This window comes from Daphnia pulex, chromosome 3 (assembly GCF_021134715.1).
Source record: "Daphnia pulex isolate KAP4 chromosome 3, ASM2113471v1".
Lineage (NCBI taxonomy): Eukaryota > Metazoa > Arthropoda > Branchiopoda > Diplostraca > Daphniidae > Daphnia > Daphnia pulex.
Window position 1 is genome coordinate 9,747,252 of NC_060019.1, and position 22,550 is coordinate 9,769,801.

Genomic DNA, 22,550 nt, shown 5'->3' on the forward strand with positions numbered 1-22,550 from the left:
GCTGGCCAGCCGTGAAAGAGTGAGAGAGAGAGATAGGAATTTATGAAGAGAGAAAACGGCCCATCTTATATGTCCGGCTCATTTTCTTTTCTATATACAAGCCTCCCCCCCAAAAGGGGAATTTTTCCAGGGGTCTACAACAGCAGCGTGAGTTAATCAACTCTTCGTTTGTTATGCATTAGACACGCACTCTTTTTTCTTCTTCTTCTCTCACACGAGTTGTGTGCTTATTTCTGCCTCTATTTTTGGTGCTGGACCGGGAGTGGGATTCTCATTGAACGACACGTCATCCAGCCCTGCTGCTGCTGCTGCTCCCCCACCTCCCTTGACAGGTACACCACGTAACCTCTTTCTTCTTTCGTTTGTTTCGTTCGTTCGTGCTCGTCTATAAAAGAAAAGAAAAGAAAAGAAGAAACGCTTCTCCTTTTTGTGCGGACGTAAAAGGCAGCCATCAATTCGTTCCAGCTCGGCGATTTATGTAAATCGTAGTAGTACCGCGCAGCCTATAGCCTACACTGGGCCGGCGGGCGAATTTGGCAGCTTTTATCTTGTCACTGCAGGTGACTGGCATGCCGGGCAGCCGGGCTGCAGCCCGGAAGAAAATACCAACCGAGAGTTGGGGGTCCCGAAAAAACGTTGCCAATTCCCGACAATAAAATAAAAATTGTGTGTGTTGCCCGTCGCGGTTTGAGTCATTCGTCGGTGGGGTGGGATTATATGGGAGAGAGAGAGACTTCAAAAGAAGAAGAAGAAAAAGAATTCAAAATGATATTACCAGATAAAAGAGCGGAGTGTAGGCGCCGATGGCTCCGATGCCGGACGACAGGAGGATCATGCGGAGGCTCTTGAGTCGCAGAACGGAGAAGTCGAAATAGGGCGGCCGGTCGTTGCTCGGCTTCCCTTTGACTTTGACCTGTCATCGCCCGTGAGACCGCACCAAACAACAAACAAACACAAACAACAACAAAATGTGTAGAGCTGCTACTACAAACCATTTTTTGTTTCTTATTTTTATTGCCTTAAAAGAAGAAGAAGAAGAAAAGAGCTCAGATGTTTGGGTGAAAAAGAAAAAAAGGGTGGCCCCCGCAACCTTTCTCGGGAAAATTGATCGGGTGATAAAAATTTACGTAATACCATCAGCTGAGAGAAGACATGAATCACCACGGGAATTTCAACGGGGAAAAAAAAAGACGAGTCTATATTTATAATGACCGGAAACCGCAGTTTTTCACGGAAGAAAAACGAAAATAAAAAAAAATTTGATGAAGTTTTTGTTTGAACAATTTATACCCTTCATTTTTTTTTTCTCTCCTACCGCAAGTTATTTATTTTTTGGGTTAAATGATGTGATATCATTTTGCGTTGAAAGCTTCAGAATTTTCGGTTCGACCGCAAAGTAACTGAACTGGATAATAAATAACGCCCGCACCGTCCACGATATATTTGATCGTCTCATTCGACTTCCGGCGAACGAGACACCCGCCGGTCTTGTCTTTTTCGCTTTCAAATCTGTTGCGCACCGTGTGCGATCCAATTTTAGTTCTCAGAGCCAATAAAAATCTACAACTGCTGCTGCACACGCTATGCGCTACACTAGATTGCGCCACCCGCAAACGTCAATTTGCCGTTTCCACCTCCTCAGAAAACGAAATGAAAGTTTTTGTGTCTTCCCCCAACTGCCCGCCGTGGTGGCACAAAAGTTTTCATTAAGTTTTGGGAAATTTGGCTGTTGAAAATTTGCTGGGAAATGAAACCAAAAACCAAACTAAGCAAGCGCGGAGAGCGCCGTTCTTCTGACAACTTTTTTCTCACACACAGACAAGGAGATTGGGGCCCAGTTATAAAAAGTAGCTAATTAAAAAAAGGGCCACGTCACGCCCGTTAGAGTAATGCATGGCCAGTGAGAGAGAGAGAGAATGAAAAATCATTAAAATGAAAATTAAAATGAAAAATGAAAATGAAAACACGCACTTTTTTGCGCTGAGTCTTGAGATGAAGGATGGCCCTTCGCTGCGGGTGGTAGAGACTAGCCGAACGATAGAAGGTGCCCAGAAAGAAGGCCGACAGGAGGAGTCCGGTCGCCGCTTGCAGTCCAAGACGCCAGCCCATCTGACTGGTGGAAGACAATCGTCAACACACAACAAAAAACAAAAAACAAGCAAATTTAAAAAGAAAAATCAGCCAAGACAAATAGAAAATATGTTTTCTTTCAGAAAAGACTAGAGAAAGAGAATAAACAATAGAGGAACCAACAGGAGCAAACTGTGCACTTCTTTCACTCGAGACGAGGCCAATGTTATCTATAAAATCACGCCGAAAGAGCTCGTGTGTTTGTAGTAGTAGTAGTACAACAATTCCGTAATGAACAACCGCATCAGCAGCAGCAGCTGCCGGGGGGGAAATGAAAATTCCGGAGCATCACACACAGAGAGCGGCTCATTAGTCAAAAGGAAAAAAAAAAAAACACCTGGGAAAACACACACATACAAGTAAAGGGAAAATAAGTTTTGGTTGTTTCCCTGGGCAGGAGGAGCAGGAGCAGCACGCTTTGTCATCATGAAGTTGTCTCCTTTGGCGGGTTTTTTTGAAAATAAGGAGAACATTTTTATTTGTGTGAATTTGAACAACAATGAAGCAGGTGGCGTAGTTATTAGGCGCTTAAAAAAAAAGCCCTCCCCGTCCAAAAAAGGGAACCAAAAGATTGAAATAAATTTTAAAAAGTAAAAAGAAAAAGAAAAACTAACCCGAGCGCTTCCTTGAAGAAAACGGAGAAGAGGATGACGCCGATTCCGGCGCCCATTTGGACGACGATTTCGACAAAGTCGCGCCGACGTTTGAAATACTGGCCCACCATCAGGGCCGACGATTCCCTCACCAAGGCGATGGCGATGCTCATTAAGGCTCCGTAACTGCAACAACCAAAACGGCCAGAACAAAAAAACAAAACAATTAATACGGCGGCGGGCCGGGGGTGTATATAATAGGAGAGAAATGATTCATAAAAGATTCCCGAGTCCAGCACGAGAAATGAGTCGAGACGATGATGATAATAGCTCGGGTAAATCTGAACACAATCGAGACGAAGAAGAAGAAGCTTTGAGAGAACATCTTTCAGTCCATCCAGCCAAAGTGAATGGGGCGACTAGAGGAGACTCTCGTCGTCGTCGTCTTGGGTGGCGCTGGTAACGGCCCCCCTCATTACCCCTGCCTATTCATAGCGCGGGATGAGTTATTAGTCGTTACAAATGAGATTCACCGACGATGAGCAACGCCTTTCTCTCTCTCTCTCTCCCGCGTGAGTCTCAAACATTTTCAACTTCTTTTTTTTCTTCTTTTTTTTCTTTTTCGCTTCTGCCGCTCTCCATTTATCCTATAAACGGCAAACCGCAGCCGTCGGGCAATGGATGTTAAGACAACCAACTTATCCGGACGGACGGACGGAGGGAGAGAAGAAGAAAACTGGCGTCATTCCCGCGTGCCGCGTTCACGACCGCCGCCGCCGCATTGGCGCGCTGCATGAAGTGGAAATTGTTTTCACGCTCCATCGCCCCCGTCTTTCTTTCGGGACGGGCCACACACAACCAGAGAGAGAGAGAGTTAGAAACGCTTCCGACACGGGCCGGCGGAGACGGACAGACAGCTCTCCAAAAAAGAAAAAAGAAAAAAGAAAAAAACATTATATTTTTCTAAAAGGACATGAACGTTCCGTGTGTCCATTTTTTTTTCTCTCTCTTTCTCTCTCTCGCCCGTCCAATAATTCACGAAAAATTTCCATTTGACTTGAGAAGACAGCCGGGCGAAAAGAAAAGAAAAAGAAAAAAATCGAAACGAGTTCTGTCGATATAGGAAAAACCTGGGCCAGCAGAAGACGGACGGTGGTACCTTATTTTGTTTTTCAGACAATCGCTGCCCCGCCGTCAGTGGAGGAGAAAAATAAATAAAAACTCCAAGATGAAAAGAAGATAAATAATGTGAAATATAACAGACGCTAGGATCGGTTATACTATACTGGTGGTGCCCGGTCCGTCGGTCCCCGTTCGGGATGGGGGGGACATGCGCGCGCTCGAGCGTGAAATCGATTTGTCATACTTCATCTGCCCGTCTACCCAGTTTCCCCAGCTAAGCTCCGGCAACGTCTTACTTGCCCGTCTTAACCTATTGCAGGATATCCATCCCCGTGTCTCTGATTTGTTCGTCCGTGTAGCCGGAAAAGAAGAAGAAAACACAAAACAAAACAAAACCAAACCCAAAAAAAGTTTGGGAAAATATTTTCTTGTTTCGCTGCGGGAAAAAAATGTTTAAAAATAGACGCGGGAAAAAAAATCCATTACGAAAAAACAAAACAAAATAGAAGGTTATAGATAAGCTATTTAGAATTCCGATAGATTTAGGAGACGGACAGACAGGAAAAAAAGGGGGAAATAAATCAGCTGATGTCATAATATTCTTTTCCGGTGAAAGGTGTACGCGGTTTTGATCCATCAACGGATTTTCGATTTTTTTTCTTTTCGGGAGGAGAGAAAAGATTATTATATAGCCGACTGGTATTATTACGGCGGGCCGTCTTAACATGCGGCTGGAAGCGTCTACTGTAATCCTTAGTGTTTTGGAGAATCCCGGCGTCAGTCCGACTTAAAAAAAAAAGACGCACTAATGTAATATCCTACCATCTCCTACGAATGAATAAATGAATAAATGAAAAAAAAGGGCCTTTCGCATTTTTAATAGACTTCTGGCGTAATCATTTTCTTTTTTCCCCCTTTTCTTAATGTTGTACACATCGTGATTGATGTTGCACCGTCAATAGACCCGCCGTATAACTACATTACGTCTCTTTTATGATGTTATGTTCCTTGAAAGAAATGGAGTCCGGTTTTCTCGTTGGTTTTGTCATCATTTTTCATTGGTTTTACCATTTTTGTCTTTCAAATTTCATTACTAGACAGTAGACATTCGTGCCTAGCTTGTTTATATCGTTTTGGGGGACCGACAAAATTCGATTGAAAAGCACCGGGGAATAAATATGAAATTGATAAATTGGGCTATGCAAAGTAGGCTTTCAGATAAATTGTTTCTGCCAAATGGCGGGCGGAAGAAATTGCTGGACCAGCGAAAAATAAACAAATAACAAAACGTAAATGCGCACAATACCTGAGAAAGACTTGGTGAAGTTGCTGGGCGAAGGAGGCGAAGAGAGCGGCCAGCGCCAAGACGAGGCCTCCCAGGACGGCCGTCAACCGGGTCGACTTGCGACGACACAGGGCCACCACCAGAGGTGTCCACAGCCAGCTCCCGCTCAACTGGATCACGCCTATCCACACTGGACGGGCAAAAATAAAAATAAAAAAACAAATTTCCGGTGGTTAGGTAGACGTCGTACAACAAATTGGACCGGGCGATGAACGACATGGAAGAAAAATAATAATAATAAAAAGAAAAGACAATTAAATGAAAAGCGGGAAATTTGAAATTGCGTTCGGCACTTATTAGGCGAGTGCCAACATCAGAAGAAGAAGGAGATGATTATTGTCGGGTCCAGCCATTCGCTGCTGCCCAGTCAGCACGGCCAATGTCTTCCTTAATGGCCTCTTTCCTATTTCGGTGGCTGCGTGAATTTGACAGCTTTTACACACACACACACACACGCACGCACACACACAGAGTCAACATCCTCCCACGACATGATCGACTCTCTTTCTCTTTCTCTTTTAAGCTTCTTTCGGCCCACCAGGGCTCAGCGCGTACATGGAGAGGACACCCACCCTCAGGGCTATTCATCTTTCATAATGGCTGATGGCCTCCTACATCCATCCCCATCCTTCTCGCAAGAGAAAAGAAATGGGAAGACAAGTCAAGTTGGCAAATAGCTGCTCTTCATAGCCCTCCCAACCGAAATGGCCCATGTCAAACCCCGACTACCAGCAGCGTCTAGTAGTATAACCTCGATAGGCCTAAAAAAAGATCCTTGATGGCCCTATCCATCGACCCTGGCCGGGCCCAGCAGCAAAAGAAAAAAAGAAAAGAAAAGAAAAACGAAATGACGTAATCGAACGTGAGAGATGGAGCTGGGCCGTCGTCTGCTAATAAATCTTTCACCGGAGGAACCCCAAAAAATATAAAACTCTTCGTGTCGTAAACAGCTGAGAATTTCCTGGGGAGAGAGAGAAGAGAGAGAGAAAAGAGACGGCAAACACGATCATCTTTTATTAATGCGACTGCGATCAAATTCCAACGGGCGATGCCGTGATCTGGTTGTGTGTTCGTCGTGTCTTGTTTTGCGAAGCATCTCCATGATTTATTCATCTCTCGTCTTGTCGGCGCAAAAATATCCAACAACAACAACAGCGCCCAAAAAAAAAATAAAAAAGAGACGGACGGACGGACGGACGGACCGCACCCTCCTTTTCTTATTGGAGTGGGGCCGCGGCGTTTCTATATTTCTTTCCGTGTCAGTGGCACCAATAAACGTAATAACAATCAAATGTTATCGGTCTATACTATATCGATAATGGACGCCATCTTTGCACGTGCGGGCAAATATTTGCCCAGCCAAACAAACACCTCCGTTCCAGCGAGAAAATTCTCGACTGCGCCATTTTTCCCGCAGAAAAATAAAATAAAAATAAAATCCGCGCTGGATTGCTGGACGATCTCCGTTACACAGAACATGAGAGCGCCAATCAGGCGAATATTCCGACTGAGATTGATGGATGGCCGAGTCTATTTCTGGTTTGGGGGGGCTTTTTTCTTTCTCCTGTCCAGCTCATCAACTTGGCGATAAAAAAAAGAAAAGAAAAAAAAAACCTCCAAATTCCCGCCAGTTGGAAACCGTGAAAACGTTCGTGAGTGCGCGCGTGATGGGGTGGAACCTGTTGGAGATCTGCACACAGCTGATGGCCCTCAATTTGTATATTCCGTTTGGGGCCTTTTTTTGACGGGCTGTAAAAAAAAAGAAAAGATGACAAATACACGAACGTTCGCCCGACTCGTCCGTCCGCTCGTAAATCAGTCAGCGGCTCTGACGACTTGAGAAAAATGAACGGCCTGAAATTAAAAAGAAAAAAAAAAGGAAATTTTTCCTTTTTCCCTATACGAGACTGTGATCAGTTTCAAAGTTGCCAGCAGCATCTCATTTGCATGCGACAAATGAGGCCCATCCGCCCAGCCAAGCCAACCGCATCTCTGCGAATGGGATTCCAACTCCGCCAGAAAAACATTAAAGTAAGAATTTGTTTTGATTGTTATCCAATTTGTATATATTTTTCTCCTTCGGAGAATTTCCCTTCGTTTGACGACGACGACGACGTTGTTGGAGGGGTTGAATGAAAGTGGGGAATCGTGTCGCTTGTCCCGATGTTTTCACCAACAAACAATCGCCCATAACAATATAAAAAATATATATGTATAAGCCCACGTCTTTTATCTTTATAGACCCGGGGCTGGACACACTTATCTAACCCAAAGATTGCCCAGCAGCGCCAGGATCTACCCAACAGCCAATATTATAGTATAAAATGTGCGTGTTAAAAGACGGCAATTTTAATATCTCGAAAAAACTTCACCCTAGCGTGAGCAAAACGGACAAGAACCGCAACGTGAAAAACAGAAAGAAAAAACACCCAAAAATGGGTGGGAAAATTTTTATGATGATTGTGAAAGAAGGAGCCGCTCTTGCAAAAACATGTGGCGGCCGGCCGGTCTTTCGATATCCTTGCGGTGTTGTGTACGTTGGATATTATACACAACCGAACGAAACCAACTCACAAAAAACAAATTTTTCTTCTTGTGTATAGGTACATCAAAAAACGAAGAATTTTTCGTGAAAAAAGATTATGCAAGAAATGAAACGAAACGAGACGCGCGCGCGCAACATCACAGCGGGAGGTTATCGATTGTAAATCAATTTCGGACGGTTGTAAATTTCCCGGTAACGCAAGGACGCCAATGTGTACACATATTCCACGTAGGAAAAATATATTAAAGTAAAAGAGAAAGAAAGAAAGGCCTAAAGCCAATAGCGCAGAATTATAATTTACGGTTGGAATGATTTCTTTTTTTTTAAAATATTTCCAACCGGGGGGAAACAAAAATCAAAGATGCAAATAAGGGACTCCATCAACTCGCTCGATTTAAAAAAAAAATGCATCATAATATTGACTGCCGTGTGTAGAACGAAAGAGTTAATTGGGGGACTAACATCGTGTCCCGATAAAAGCGAAATAAAAATTTCGAATAATCAAAAAAACCCGCGAAATTTGAAAAATAAAAATAAATAAATTTCTCCAGGACGCTCAGTCAGGGCGTGTTTTATACAAAGTAGTAAATAATTACACGCCTAGTAAGTGCTGGCCGGGTTAAAGGAAAAAAAAAAGGAGAACAGCAACGAAAGCAAATGATTATAGACGGCTCGTGGAAGGTTGTTTTTTTAACGTTCCATTATTGCCACACACACACACACACACGATTACATCCAGTTCATCCGTCGGGAGAGAACCTCCATCAAGACTCGTTAAAATAATCAGGACCCATGTTTGCGAGATGAGGACGGGCAGGGCCGGGGGAGAAGAAGAAGGAAAAAAAAACAAAAATGGAAATTTACATTCGTCTAGAAATAAAGACAAAAAATGTCTGGCGATTTTTTTTTTCTTTGGGAAGAAGAAAAATACACAAAGTCTACACGAATTGCAAGAGTGGATTGAATTAGCATATTCCTTAGATTGAAGTGAATTACGTAACGCCTCTAGACAGTTTTTTTTTCCAGCGTCATTTGTGGAATTGCTGCCTTGTTTTCTTCTTCTTCTTCTTTCTGGAATGCGACAATATCGTTTCGGGCGTGAAGAAAAGAAAACGTTTTATCTTTTTCTTTCCTTTTTTAAGAGTTGAGCGCGTGAAAAAGGGCCGTTTGACACGCAACGGCCCAGCAACAAACGTAAAATGCACATATATACATATAATGCATACATACAGTAGAGTCGAGCACGCGCGTCAGAAAGAAACTAAATTCTGCCCATTTTTAACGTTATGTCCTTTTAACTTTATATTCCTTCCTTATTGTGTGAAATTTTAATCTTTTTCTTCGGGAAAAATAAATGTGAAATTCTTCGCTTCGGCTCATTGTGTCCGTTCGGGAAAATAAATACCAGAGAGAGAGTGTCAAAATATCCAGCAAAAAAAAAATATAATAAAAGATTTTCCAGCCGGGTTATAAACACGTCGTATAATTCCAAAAAGTTGTCCGTTTTTTAAACAAAAATTCACTTTTGAAAAAAAAAAAAGACGGACAAAAATGGAATGTTAAAATAAATTTTAAAAAAAGGCAGAAGACGGCCAGAGTGTCATTCAACCGGTTAGAACAGCAACTCTCGTCAATTGGCCCGGCTCTATGTCTGTGCGCTGTATACATACAAAGAGACATTCACGCCGGGTGGTTTATTCTAACCACTTGCCTGTCCGCTTTCAACTTACAGATATACAGTGCCGGACAACAACAACAACAACAACAGCTAGTAGAAGTACACTGGACAAGAGAGTTTTCTTTCTTTCTTTTCTGTGGGTGGTGCTGCTGTTGTTGTTGTTGTGCATGTCCCATCGTCAATTGACTCCATCATATCTCGTCTCTATCGAGTCCAGCAAAGAGAGCCGGGGAAGACGGGCCCGACAACAACAATGGCCGTCCTTTCTTGTTTTTCTTTCAGAGTCTCTCTCTCTCTCTCCTCCGGTTGTTGTTCGGTGCAGCAGCTTCCAATTACACGTAAAAGCTTTTGTCGATTCCCGTCGTCGAGTCCGTCAGACTGTCCTGTCTCGTCAACATCAGACAAATGGAAACCCAACAGCAGCTGGACCTGTTCCAGCCCTGACCGGCGGCGGCGGTGCATTGTGTGCGTGTTGTTTCTTCGCCTATTTCCATAGAGTTCTTTCGGCTGTTTATTTATTTCTTTTCACTTTTCTCTGCTGCTGCTGCTGCTGCTGGTTCGACTCTGACGTCATTTGGCAATGCCTGAGGAAACGAGTCAATATTTGCCCATCTCTGCCACTCAATTTTTGTTTTCCCGTCCGGGGAGGGGGGGAAAGAGCAAGAGAGAAAGGAACGGGAAAAACATTTGGGGTTTTTTTGGTCTTGTTGCTCCGACCGCCAGAGTAAATCTACAACAGGACGTCCTTCATCAGCTTCGCCTGATTGATATTAACACGAACGGAAAACAAACGCAAACTCTCCAAAAAAAAAAAAAGGCCCCAGCCCAAGTCAAAGTGACTCAAATGACGTCACACTTGACCCACATTATCTCGTCATCGACTTTCTGGCAGCACCTGAGGGGGGGGGGGGAGGAAAAACAATACAAAATGCTGGGCCTTGTATATTTCTTTCTTTCAAATAAGAAAAAAAGCTTCTTCTAGAGATGCGGATGGACAGACGGAATGCGCTGGCAGGGGAACAAACGAACGATAAAGGGGGCACTACCCCAAAAAAACAAAAATGGCCGCTTGTTGGTGGTGAAACTTTGATGGGCCAGCAGAGACACACAGACGCGCAAACAATGAACAGTTTCCAAAAGTCTTTAGCGGGACCTTTAAACGCTCATCAACGAGTGCATCGGGCACAATAAGTGCACACACAGCCAACACCATCCCAATGTTTGTTTTTGAGTTTATTTTTTTATTTTTCGGGAGTCGGTTCATTCTAACCGCCGCCGAGTGGCCGCCATTTTGTTTTATTTGTTTTATATTTTTACGGTCATTGTTTTCTTTCTCTCTCTCTACTTCTGGTTCCGTTTGCTGTGTCATAAGATCAAAATTCTTTTTTATTTAACTTGACGTTCAAAAATTGATTCCTCCCTTTTTTTTATTTTTCGTGACTCCCGAATCGAAATTCTCGGAACTGCACAGTCCCTCGCCCGGGCCGTTCGAATGGAAAAAAAAAACAAGAAACCAAATGACGCAATCATCACGCAGCTCGGGATGTGCTGTGTGCTTAGCTGCTTTAAGGTGTTATCGAATTGGACAAAAAAAAACCCATTTGCAACTCGATTTTCTTTGGGATATGAAATCGATACGCCCCCCTACCATCGAACGCGTTCGTTGGTGCAATCAACATGTTGAAAATGGCGTGTTGGAAAAGGTGGAGGACCTCGTTCACTCGGCTGGAAGTCGCGGCAAAATTTTCAAAAAAGGGAGAAACGCAGCAAAGGGGAGGAGGATAAATACATCAACTTTGTGTTGTGGAAAATGTCGATAAAAGAGCCACAGACAGACGGACGGCGAGTGTGTAGACATAACCGCACGCTGCGTTTACGACTCCCGCCGCTCTTCTTCTTCTTCTCCCAACAAAACGCCCGAACCCGTTAAAAAAAAGTCGGGAGAACGTCGGAGAAATAACTAATCAAACCGTTGGAGATTGGAAAATGTTGTTGTTTCGGTTTTTTCGAATTTCCAAGCGGCGAGGATATTTTTTAAACTTTGGACATTGGACGTTGTAGAGTTGTCAAACAAAATAACTTTTTGACGAACTGACCTGCTTCCATGTGGAGTGAAGAAGCTGCTGCGCTCGAGTCTTGACGAGAGAAATGGCGGGCGATTTGAGCGGCCATGACTCCAAAGGCCAGCTGCAGGCCGGTCGTCAGCACCTGGACCAGAAAAGCAGCGCCAACCACCAGCCATCCCCATCCGCCCTGTGAGCCCCATTCAAAAAGATAATCATAAAAATAATGTTATTTCTTTTTTTTTTTATTTTTTATTTTGGCGGGGGATTCAAATCAGCGTGTGGTTTTCAGAAAGACGAGAAACCATTAAAAAATTGTGCACGAGCGGTTCCATTTAGAATTATTTTTTCTGAAAATTTCGACACACAGAAAAGTTCCGTCGGCGGAGAACCAGCACTCAAACTCTTGACAATCGAAACAAGTAAAAAAAAAAACGGTAAATATTTGAGCTGCTGCTGATGCGCGTGGAACTTTCTACCGGGACGACACAATAAAAACGACGAGAGTTTTGTCTCTTTTTTTCTCTTTTTTTTTTTCAAGCTTCTTTTCATCATCATTTCAACGTGATTAAATGATTCAGGATGCGCTACCCGCAAGTCACGCCGACCCCTTTTATTCTTTCTTCTCTGCGTATTTGAAAAAAAAAAAATCCTCGAAACCTATATAACCCTCACGAGATTATATTCGCCCAGTTCTCAAAAAGTGGCGTCCGTTCTTTTCTCAAACTTTTGAACTGTCACTTTTCCGTCGAATAAAAAAATTAGACGCCGGAGTTTATATCTTGTATCGTTGTTGTTTGCTGTATAACTTTCTAAAAAATGAAAAAAATAAAATAAAATGCAAAAGTTTCATAATCCCACCAGGGACACTGAGGGGAGGGGAGGGGGGAGCTTAACTCAATCTAAGCAGATATCCTGGAAGCTGTGAAACATCTAGTCTAATAAAGAATCCAAACTTTTTTCTTGTTTTTTTATTATTCTATTTTTCTGATGTTTGTTTGTTTTAGGCTATTCATTTTTTGTTCCCCCTTGCAGTCATAAAAGACGGATCCCCCATCAGTTTCTGAAAACTCGTTTTGACTTTTTAATGAGCTTTATTCGTGCATTATACGGTCGTAATGAAGCGCTACTACCCAGCCGTTAATGAGGTACGAAAATGAGCTCATGAACCTCATTTTCATTTGGTTGTTTTTCCCTTGGAAGAGTTTGTGATGTCGAATAATCGTAAAATGTGTCGCATTGTGTTATACGTGTTATAAGATACACACCTCTGGGTAGTAGTGTTGGCGGATGGTGGAAGTCCGTGGGTCGTGACGCCGGAGTCCGGGGACGGCCCTGTGAAGGGACCAGAGTTCTCGTTCGTTGAGTCCCGGACCGCCGGAGATCTTGTCATCGTTCAATCCTCCAAGGCCGGAGAGAGCATCGTCTCCCACTTCGGAGTTATTGTGATGGCCTCCTCCTCCTCCTCCACCTCCTCCGCTGTTTGCATTAGATGGATCGCCTCCAGCAGTGCCGGACCGACCGCAATGATGATTCTTACCACCTGCCGGCCCACCAAAAACAAAAGAGAAACAAAACAGTCAAAAATGGCATCAAAAACATTTGAAAAAGGAAAGAGACAAACACACACACACACACACACATTCATTTTGAATAAAATAAAAGATAACAGATATAAACTGACGTCATAAAACACGAAAAACCAAAACAAAACAAAAAAAAAAACGAAAAGGCATATGCAAATGTCGGGCTATAAATAGGCGAACTGGCAAACAAATCTTGTTTGATCAAAAAAGAAATGTTTGTCGTCATTTATCAAAAGAGATATAGCTCGTTTCATATTATTATCATAATAACATCAGCTGTAAAGATAAATACATAGAGCTAGCTCCCTTCTCTCTCTCTCTCTCTCTCTGATGCTGTGTGTTACAATCATCATTTCGCAGTGAGCGTGTGTGGAATGGCCCTGCAACTTTCCAATCAGTTGTGTATAGATACATTACGACGACTATTACGTTGTTCCATTCTCTACGGCACACACACACACACACACAAATCTTCCGTCCAAAATCCCCTACGGCGGAAGGGGGCTCACAGGAGCGGATATTGGAATTATAGTTTCCTCCTTTGCGGTGGCAAGCGGAGTAAAAAAAAAAGGACGGAAAAAGTGTGTGTGTGCAGTATAGGATATATATTACAAGAGAAGAAGAAGAAGAAGAGACTTGGATCGATAATGGAGAAGATCTAAACCGCCCACACATTTTCAAGGAGCTGCTGCTGTTGCTGGGAATCTATGCGGCTGCTGTTGTTAAGGAGCTACTATTTCTCTACTACTGCGACGACGACGACGACGACGACGATTGCCGATGGGCGGAAACTTTGGTCGAGTGCAAATATTTTATTTCTTTTTTCCACGACCAAGTGGGCGAGATATAAAACATTCTTCTTCTTTGGTTTGGTTTCTTTTCTGTTTGTCTTTGATGATCTTCTTGACGGATGGGGATTTAGCAGCAGGAAGAGCGATGGCGTGGAATTAATTGAAAAATGTGTTGCCTGGCCACACTGGGATTAGATTCTCTCGAAAAAGGAGTTGCAGCAGCACAAGCTAGTCGACGTGGAATCTCTCTACAGTTCAGCTTCTCTTTTTCTTTTTCTTTTCACAGGAGATAACTATCCACAAAGATAAATAAAACGGCAGAGACGATCGTGACGGTGACAAAATGGCCTCCCCTCAACAAATTCGTTTTGTTTTACAATCGGAAAGTTCAAATCGAAACCTTCCTTAACTTTCTCGACCACTTTTGACTTGATGGCAAGTTGAGATTTTTGTGTAAATTTACCTGGATGCAATGAGGTGCCACGAATTTCATTTGCCACCAGGCCTATGAATAAGATTTCGTCACTTGCAAAAATGTAACTGAATAATCGTCGACTGTCAGAAATGATTATTATCGTCTGCTATCTCTAGATTTTTGCAAGCACCCCCCGTTGCCGCATTATTTTGCCTTTTGACAAGCCTTTTGACGATTCACAAAATGTTTGCAACTATTTGTTGCTGTGAGAAAAAAAAAATTTACTGGAATGGAATATCACGCGTGTGCCGAGACTGAATAAAAATTTAAACAAATAAAATAAAACTCGTCGGAGTTTCGGAAATAAACGACTTTGATTTTTATTCCCGACGACGTCGTGCGCCTAGCTGATGGTGTCTTGTTTTATTTCCTTTCAAAGTGCTGGCCAAGTGGCCAGACACACACAAACTTTATTTTTGTTTGCCCCGTTTTTCTTTAGTTGACTGAACGATATAAAACCGATCGTCTCTTTTTGTCTGTTTTCTTTTTGTTTGCCGATAAAAATCTGTTTTTGTTTTGTGTTTTATTTCGTTTGTTTCTTCCCACCTCCCAACAGCTCGAGATCCTTCCGCCTAGATATCGGAGCGAATTTCCTTATTCGATTAAAAAAAAAGAACAAACGAGAAAAGAATCAAATCAAAAAATCAAAAAGTTTGGAGGAGGGAGAGGGGAGGGTTTCCGGGTGAACAAAGTGGGCGGATTTCAAGTGGCGTCGTCGGGCTGAGTTTAACGAGGTAGAACAGGCACAACAGCAGATCGTAAGAGCTCACGGAATGGCACACACACACATATAAATACATATATACATGGGTATATATATATATATATAACTATATATATTCGCCCGGCAGTCATCGTCTAATCTCAATAAATCTCTTCCTTAAGTACGTACACTCACGCAATATTCTTTTCGCTTCGATTCGCATCTCGACGCCGTTCACAAAAATTCTCCCCCCATTTTTTCTTTTCTTTTTCTTTTTTCGTGTCATTCAATTTGACACGAAGGAAGGAAAGCGAAAGATAACCGGGAGGGGAAGTCACTTGAAAAATAATAAGTACGGGGAGGGGTGGGGAATCGGATCAAACCAATCTCTCAAGACGGCCCATAATAATAATAACAACCCACAAAACAAAAGGGGTTTTTTTTTCTTGTCTATCGTGATTCTTCTTCAACCATTCCCGGTTGTTGTGTGTATATAAATCTACTTTTTTATTTTTATTTTTTTGGTCTTTCACGCACTATGGGGACTCGTATATATTCTATGGATCGTAAAGAATTAAAAACAAAAAGGAAAGAAATGATTTTTGTTTTTAAATCTCCCGCCATTGAGAGACACGTCCCGCCAAAAGATTTGAAAAAAATGTAAGTTATTGTTTCAATCGGATTACGTGAGTGATATCAAAAAGTTGTTTGTTTCTTCTTCTTTTTTTTTTCTTTTGATTTTTAAGGGCCGGCCATGAAAAAAAAAACAAAAACAGAAAAAGACGACACGCATATAAAAGAAGAGATCACGATTTGTCTCTTCTTTTATTTGTGCTGGTGCTGTGGCCGGCCCAGCCACTTGGCTGTTTCATCTCAATAAAAACAAAAGGGAAGAAAAGTCTACAAAGACGATATCGCATCTTCTTCTTCTTTCTCGACTGTATTCAATTCAAAGGGACTTTTGCGCAATGATTGATTGCCGCGACGTTCTAATATAAAATACGAGAAACAATAAAGAAAGAAAGACACACACAAAGTTTGTGTCCGTCGGTCGGTTCCCCCCTACGGCCCGTTTTATTTTCCCCTTATCTGCACCGTGTCCTTTTTTTCCTCTTACATGTTCGACAGACGGATGGACGGACGGACACACAGAGGCGGAACGGGATGATATAAATCCGCCAATGCGCAATACATCCTCACACACGACGGACGCCCTTATTCTTCTTCTTCTTCTTCTTCTTCTCCAGCCTCGGCCCGTCTCGGCATATAACCCAAGTGGTGCTACTACTACTACTATATAGACCCTAGATCTCTCTAGCTGGACTTTGCTGGTTAGAAAAAAGGAAGAAAATGGATCGAGGATTGATGAACTTTGGCGACATGCCGGGCACCCACCCCACCCCCTAAAAAAAGAAGAAAAACATCAGGGCCAGCCGTTGCTGCTGCTGCTGCTGCCGTTATTAAGAGGACGGAAAAAGGAGAGAGCGAGCGGGAGTAGATATTTTATTGTTACACCGTGAGGGACGGCCAGGAGTTTTTCTTTTGTTTTTCTTCCAATCGGAATCGCTTGACTCCGGCACACACGTGCGTGTTGTTGCCCGTCTTTTTGAAAAAAAAGTGGGAAGAAAAACAGGATCCATCTATTGATTTATCTGGGCCGGCCGGCAAAGTCTAGAACACGAGAGAAAAAAAAAAGGAGGAGGAGGATCGCAAACACAAGTCCTGACCAGTGTACAGCACTCCACTAGACGTCTGTCCATCCGTCCTCCCCCTAGCTCTTTTTTTCCCTTTCCCTCCTCTTACTGATATACTGTCCAGCGTCCCTTGCACGACTCTACTTCAACGACCGGGTTATTATTCTTCATAGTCTGCTCCTGCCTGCCTCCATCCTGGACCCCCTTAGGAGCACAAAGTGGCCGATCGAGAGGTGCGGTGAGGAGATGGGAGGGAGGACGATCGATGACTGGGCCATCTCAATCCCTTTTCTATTTCCTTCCTTTTTTTGTTGGAACGTGTCAAATAAATCGGACTCAAACCCCACCCACCCAGCGAAACGGGCAAGGATCCACTCGACACTCGCCAGTTCCTTTCGCAGGATCGGACAGGCCAAAAACAATGCGACTTTTTCCCAATTAGAAAGTTGCTGGAATGAATTCAAGCCGATGAGAATGGATGGGTTACCTCGACTGTTGCTGGACGTGCTGGCCACGTAGGAGCGCAGAGTCGTGGCGCTTTTGCAGCTCTGCTGGCTGCCGTAGCGGCGCAAACAGGACGGCTGGTGGCGGGCCGAACCGCTCGCGTCGATCGTGTTGTTCCAGTTCTTCCGCGACAGGATCGGTTTGGTGGCCGGCACCGACTCTCCCACCACCGTCGGCTGCTGATTCCTCGAGCAAACGCTGATGCTGGACCGATTCAACTTGTCATTGCCAATGGCAGCGACTGCGGCCGTCCGTCCGGCTCCTCCTTCGGCCGAACAAGAGTTGGTCCTCGACACTTGCCCAGTCTGTTGGATGGGCTTGGTGGTTCGATGGACGGGTCCGGCAACTTCGACCACTTGAGGAACAAGATGAGGAACCATGTGGTGGCGTCGATCGATGGACAAAGTTTTGCTGCTGGGCGTGGCACTAGTGTACGAAGAAGAGGCCGCCGGCCGGGCTTTCTTCAAAGTCGGTTTCAGCAACGGCAACGTGGCGGCCGACGAGGCCGAAGACGATCCGTCGCCGTGCTGGCCCGACTGGGTGGGCGTCACCACTGTCACCGATTTGGTGGTTGTTGTTGTTGTTGTCCCTGCTGTTGCTGTTGTTGCACCGGTCGAATTTGTATTTGGCGCCATCACAAAAGCCACGCCATCTTTGGCGCACAAACAACGGCCGATGCGCTGATGGTGATGGCCGGGCGGCTCCCGTCGAGACTGGCCGGCTCCTACACTAATGCTGGACAGGTCGACGACGGGCCCGTCCATCCAGGAGACCAAGGCCAGGTCGACTCCGCTCACCACGGCCGCCACCCCGTCGGCCGACATCCTTCCGCCAACAACAACACCATCCGGTTGTTGTTGCTGTTGTCGTCGTCGAGTTGTCCACCACCACCGCTCATACTAGCATCACTCTCATCGGATGAATCTGGCACGAGACGGGCAGGACAAATCCGCAATCCTCCCTCCCTCCTCCTCTTGGCGATCGGCTTATATTGGAATTCCGCACTGCCCAGTCACCGGAATCCATGTCCTTTAGAGCCTGTGACCAAAAAAAATATTTAAAAATTAAAAAGTTATTCAATAAAATGCTAGACGGACACCATTTTTTTCTTGCATGCTGGGCATATGTAATATCGTCACACAAGGCCGGCCCTGGCCGTCTTAAAATATATATATATATAAAATGTCCTTTGATACTAGTACATGTATAAAAAGAAAAAAAGAAGAACGTGATTTGCCACCAAAATGGCGCCTATGCGGATCTAATATCACGCCCGGTCGACCTCTCTCTCCCCCCTCTGCTCCTTACTGCTACTTTATGCTTTAATGCACTAGACATTACTGCGCTGGAAAACCCGTCGGAATGGGCTGAGCTGGAGCCTGGGAAGGGAGCATATAGAATAAGCTTCGGGTGTCTGCAAAGATTGGCTGTCCCGAACAACTCCCGGCTGCTTTCGCTGGATTGATGGACTTGGTGGGGGCCATATCACACCGCCCGCTCCTAATCTAAGCAGAGGACCGTGAGCTCGCGCCCGCCCAACACACACACACACACGGAATTGTATTTGACTCTCTTTGCCTCCGTATTTTTATGTGTATGCACTCCGGGCCGGCTGAAGGAAGGATCTATAGTATAGAAAGAGCGCTACTAAACTGGATATAGGCCTACTAGACGTACGATGATGATCGTTGGGCTTTGATTTCGGCTGGGCCACTTTTGAGTTGTCTGCCGGCCCGCTCCGAAATGAAGAAAAACGGGGAGCAACAGGCCGAGCGTGAAAAGAAAAAGAAACGCGCGCCAACAACATTTGAAATGACATTTTCTTTTCTCTATTCTCTATTCCCTTTTTTTTTGGCTTTGACGATGAGCGATAATTAGATGGATGCGAGAGTCTGGAAAATGTCAACTTTATTTGACTCTCTTCCGGGCTCCTGGGCTTTTCCTGGGCACTCGCCTTCACCTCATTAGTATGCGTTACGGCATAGAGAGAGGCTCTCCATCCGAGACTTTATATTACGTGGAGGAGAACGGAGACGGGCAGCAGTCAAGACAAGGAAAAATAAAGAATAGAAGAAGAAGATGTAGCCCAGCCTGATAGTATATAGGCTTTCTCCTGGCTCCTACTTTATTATATGTTAGTCTGACAATCATTTCGGGTTGAAAATGGGCACATTAATTGAGCCACTCTCTCTCTCTATTATGATATATTTATAGGGCCGGCTATATTATAGATGGATCGATATCCAGCATCAAAGTCATCACACATATTGCGCTGTTCTCCTGATGGAACAACACTCGCTGGTATACGACCCTCTCCCCAATAAATTACGTACATTATTCTGTCGTAATCATAGTTGAATAAGAATTAAAGCTGCTGGGCAAGAGAAAATCATTTTGAAAAAAAAAAAAATCATTTTTCTGTTTGTTTGTTTTTGTTTTCTCCTTGGTCGATCCATTTTCACGGGGCCGTCGTGTGGATAAAGACGTCGCATATATACCGCGATCCGGCGTCCAGATAGCGGACACAAGATGAAGGAGCCTATGGGGGCCGGCCCTTTTTTTTTTTTGTTTCATTCCCCCCGGAGAAATGGATCAAAGAGAAGAAAAATCTGGATACTCTTTTTCTTCTTATTCTTTTCTAGATAGATGATTTTTGGCGCGCGCGCGGATGAGTTTGACGTATCTCATCCGCTTTTGGATCAAATCTGACCCTTCCGGCGCGCGAAAATGAGGGCACATCTCTTACAGCTCCTTTTGTTCGCCCTCCTCCTCCCTACACAAAGGTGGAGACGGGCGTCAAAAGTTTCCAAGGGAGAAAAACACCGTCGCCCTTTAGACTTTGGCCCGTCCGATTGTTCGTGCCAGTCGGTTTGAACGCCGAGAGACACGATCAAAGTCAATAGACACGCCAGCCAAAGAGAGAGAGAGAGAGAGAGAGAGAGAATGGGTATTGATTGCTGTGCCCAGCTGGGCAAACAAACCCCCGGCAATATTATAAGATGAAAAACCTACACGCACACACAGACACACACAACGTAAAGAATAAGGAAAACATTCTTTGCCCAATCCTCTGAGCAAATAATCCCCAGACAAAATACGATCCTTTTTTTTTCTTTCTCTTTTCCACCAATTTCCTGATGGGCAGATGGGCGGATGAAAACTTTGACATCCGCCGGAGTAGAATATCGCCCGTGTTATTCTACATTAGGAACTCCATCTCAATATTTTTCGCATGTAAACATGTATATAGCGAGATCCTTATAGACTAGATCTTACACAAAAACAAGGATCGGAAAATCAAGGAGCGAAACATCTTTTTTTTTCGGCTCCTCCTGAGCTTCTCATATCATTGCGATTTGTTAAGTGTCAACCCTCCGGCACAGAAGAGAAAAGCCGGGCAACTCTATATCCCGCCTACATAAGCTAGAATGTGTGTGTGTGTGTATAGATCCCGGCTTCTATACGCTCCTATCCGCTAGAAAATAAGAAGAAGAAAAAAGAAAACCATTTCGATCCTATTCATCCGCGCGCCTTTTCTTCGACGGTAGGAAATCCTTTCCTGTCTCACTACTCTGTGAGAGTCTCTTATATACTTGTATAGTCTTCCTTATTATAGGCCGGCCAGCCAGCCCAGTCAGCAACAGAAACACACACACAGAGAGAAAGGGCCGGAGGTATATAGATATACGTATATCTACTTTAGTTGATGATGGCGGATTTGCAACTCTACTTTTTGTCTGAGACATAATATACAAGTGCCGGCCCCTTTTGTGTCTGGTCAGGGTCCGTCGGGGTTGTTATTTTATTTTTTAAAAAAAGAACGAAATAGGCCAGTCAGACAGTTCCCATATGGTTGGGAAGAAAAGTCTAGACACTGATGATTGTATAGGGGGATTGAAAACGAATGGGTTGCATCATATCGTTTAAAAAAAAATCGGCCTACGTCTATTACACGTGTCAAAATCATTTGTCTGTCGATGACGTTGTCTGGATGTCTGGGCAACGCTATATTTTGGCGCTCTTCCGGTGTTATATAACAATCTCCTCCACCCACCCATCTGTTCAAAAAAAAAAAAAAACTATTTGCGTTGACCGATCGTCTGTTGAAATTGTCTGGTCCGGCGTTCCCGGTTTGCCGCCTATCCCGTCGGGAGAGAGGCGGGCAGACGTCCGGCACGTCCGGAAGAGTCTCCGGACGATTTATGACGGGCAAACACACACACGGACTCTACATCCGAATTCGTCAACCAGAAAAAAGAAAAATGAAATAGAAAATGGACAAGTTCAATCAATCGAGCTGACAAATGAAACATGTCGGTTGGAAATTCGCCCTCTGGCTACCGGATGAACTCTGCCCAATTAACAACCGAAATTACATTCGATGGAACGGGATTTCATTTTTCAAAAATAATTTCACTGGCCCACAAAATGGAACTAAAAAGGATAAAAGTTGCGTGATAGTAATAATAGTGTTTGGCTGGGTTGATGGAAGAGAGACGACTTGTAGTTGCGGCCTATTACTTATCTGCCCGGCGCGATAGATTGATATCCTCTCTCTTGCCAGCTCCTTCCCATTTTGCCCAGCAGCAGCAGCAGCAGCCTTCAATGCTTTTAAAGGAGAGAGATATCATTTGACGCGCAAAGAAATAAAAAATAAAAAAAGGAGGAGCTGATGATGGCGGGGAGACGACCATCATCTAACCGTTGAACAATGTGAAATGCCATAAGCGTCGTCGGGCAAAAGAGAAAGAAAGAGAGACGCCCCTGTTATGCAATGACGAAGCAGAAAAAAGAAATTGACTTGAAGAAAAGAAAAAAAAAGAATAGCGCAACTTGAGCGAATCTAATCGTCATATAGTATAAGGCCCCGAATATGGGATTACACAGGTTCGGTGTCTAATCTGCAATAAGAGGCCGGGAATTGGGAATCGATAGGGCGAAAAAAAAAGGCGCCCCAATAAGTAGACTCATTGGACGACGAAAAAATCGATGAGCCAAATGACCAATAAGTAAAGTTGCCCCTTTTGGTCTAATGAGTAATCAGACAGGTGAATGACGCTAGCGAAATTCCAACTAAATGGCAGTTAGGCTACTAATATTTCAGCTCTTTCTCTTTATCTACTTCATCGCGGCATTGTATATTTAGATTCTGTCCAGCACTCTCACGGTGTTTCAAATGCTCTCAAACATTTCTAGACATTTCCCAATAACTCACTTAACCGGTCGGCGCACGCTCATTTCTCGCTCATTCTTTATTAACAACAAATCGCTTCGAATTCAATTGAATCTAACAACAACATCTAGTAGATGTAGACTTGTGT

General features: G+C 44.0%; 1 protein-coding gene across 2 annotated transcripts in view; it reads right to left on the minus strand.

Moving 5' to 3' along the window:
- LOC124189706 overlaps window positions 1-22,550 on the minus strand; it is a 32,095-nt gene that overhangs the window by 3,697 nt on the left and 5,848 nt on the right. For both annotated transcript variants that reach the window (XM_046582148.1, XM_046582147.1), the window contains 7 exons: window positions 17,213-18,267; window positions 12,745-13,019; window positions 11,510-11,666; window positions 5,152-5,320; window positions 2,745-2,909; window positions 1,972-2,113; window positions 776-913 (listed from right to left, as the gene is read on the minus strand). In XM_046582148.1, coding sequence (XP_046438104.1) covers window positions 776-913; window positions 1,972-2,113; window positions 2,745-2,909; window positions 5,152-5,320; window positions 11,510-11,666; window positions 12,745-13,019; window positions 17,213-18,053 — 1,887 coding nt within the window. In that variant the 5' untranslated portion in view covers window positions 18,054-18,267. The remainder of the gene's footprint in view (window positions 1-775; window positions 914-1,971; window positions 2,114-2,744; window positions 2,910-5,151; window positions 5,321-11,509; window positions 11,667-12,744; window positions 13,020-17,212; window positions 18,268-22,550) is intronic.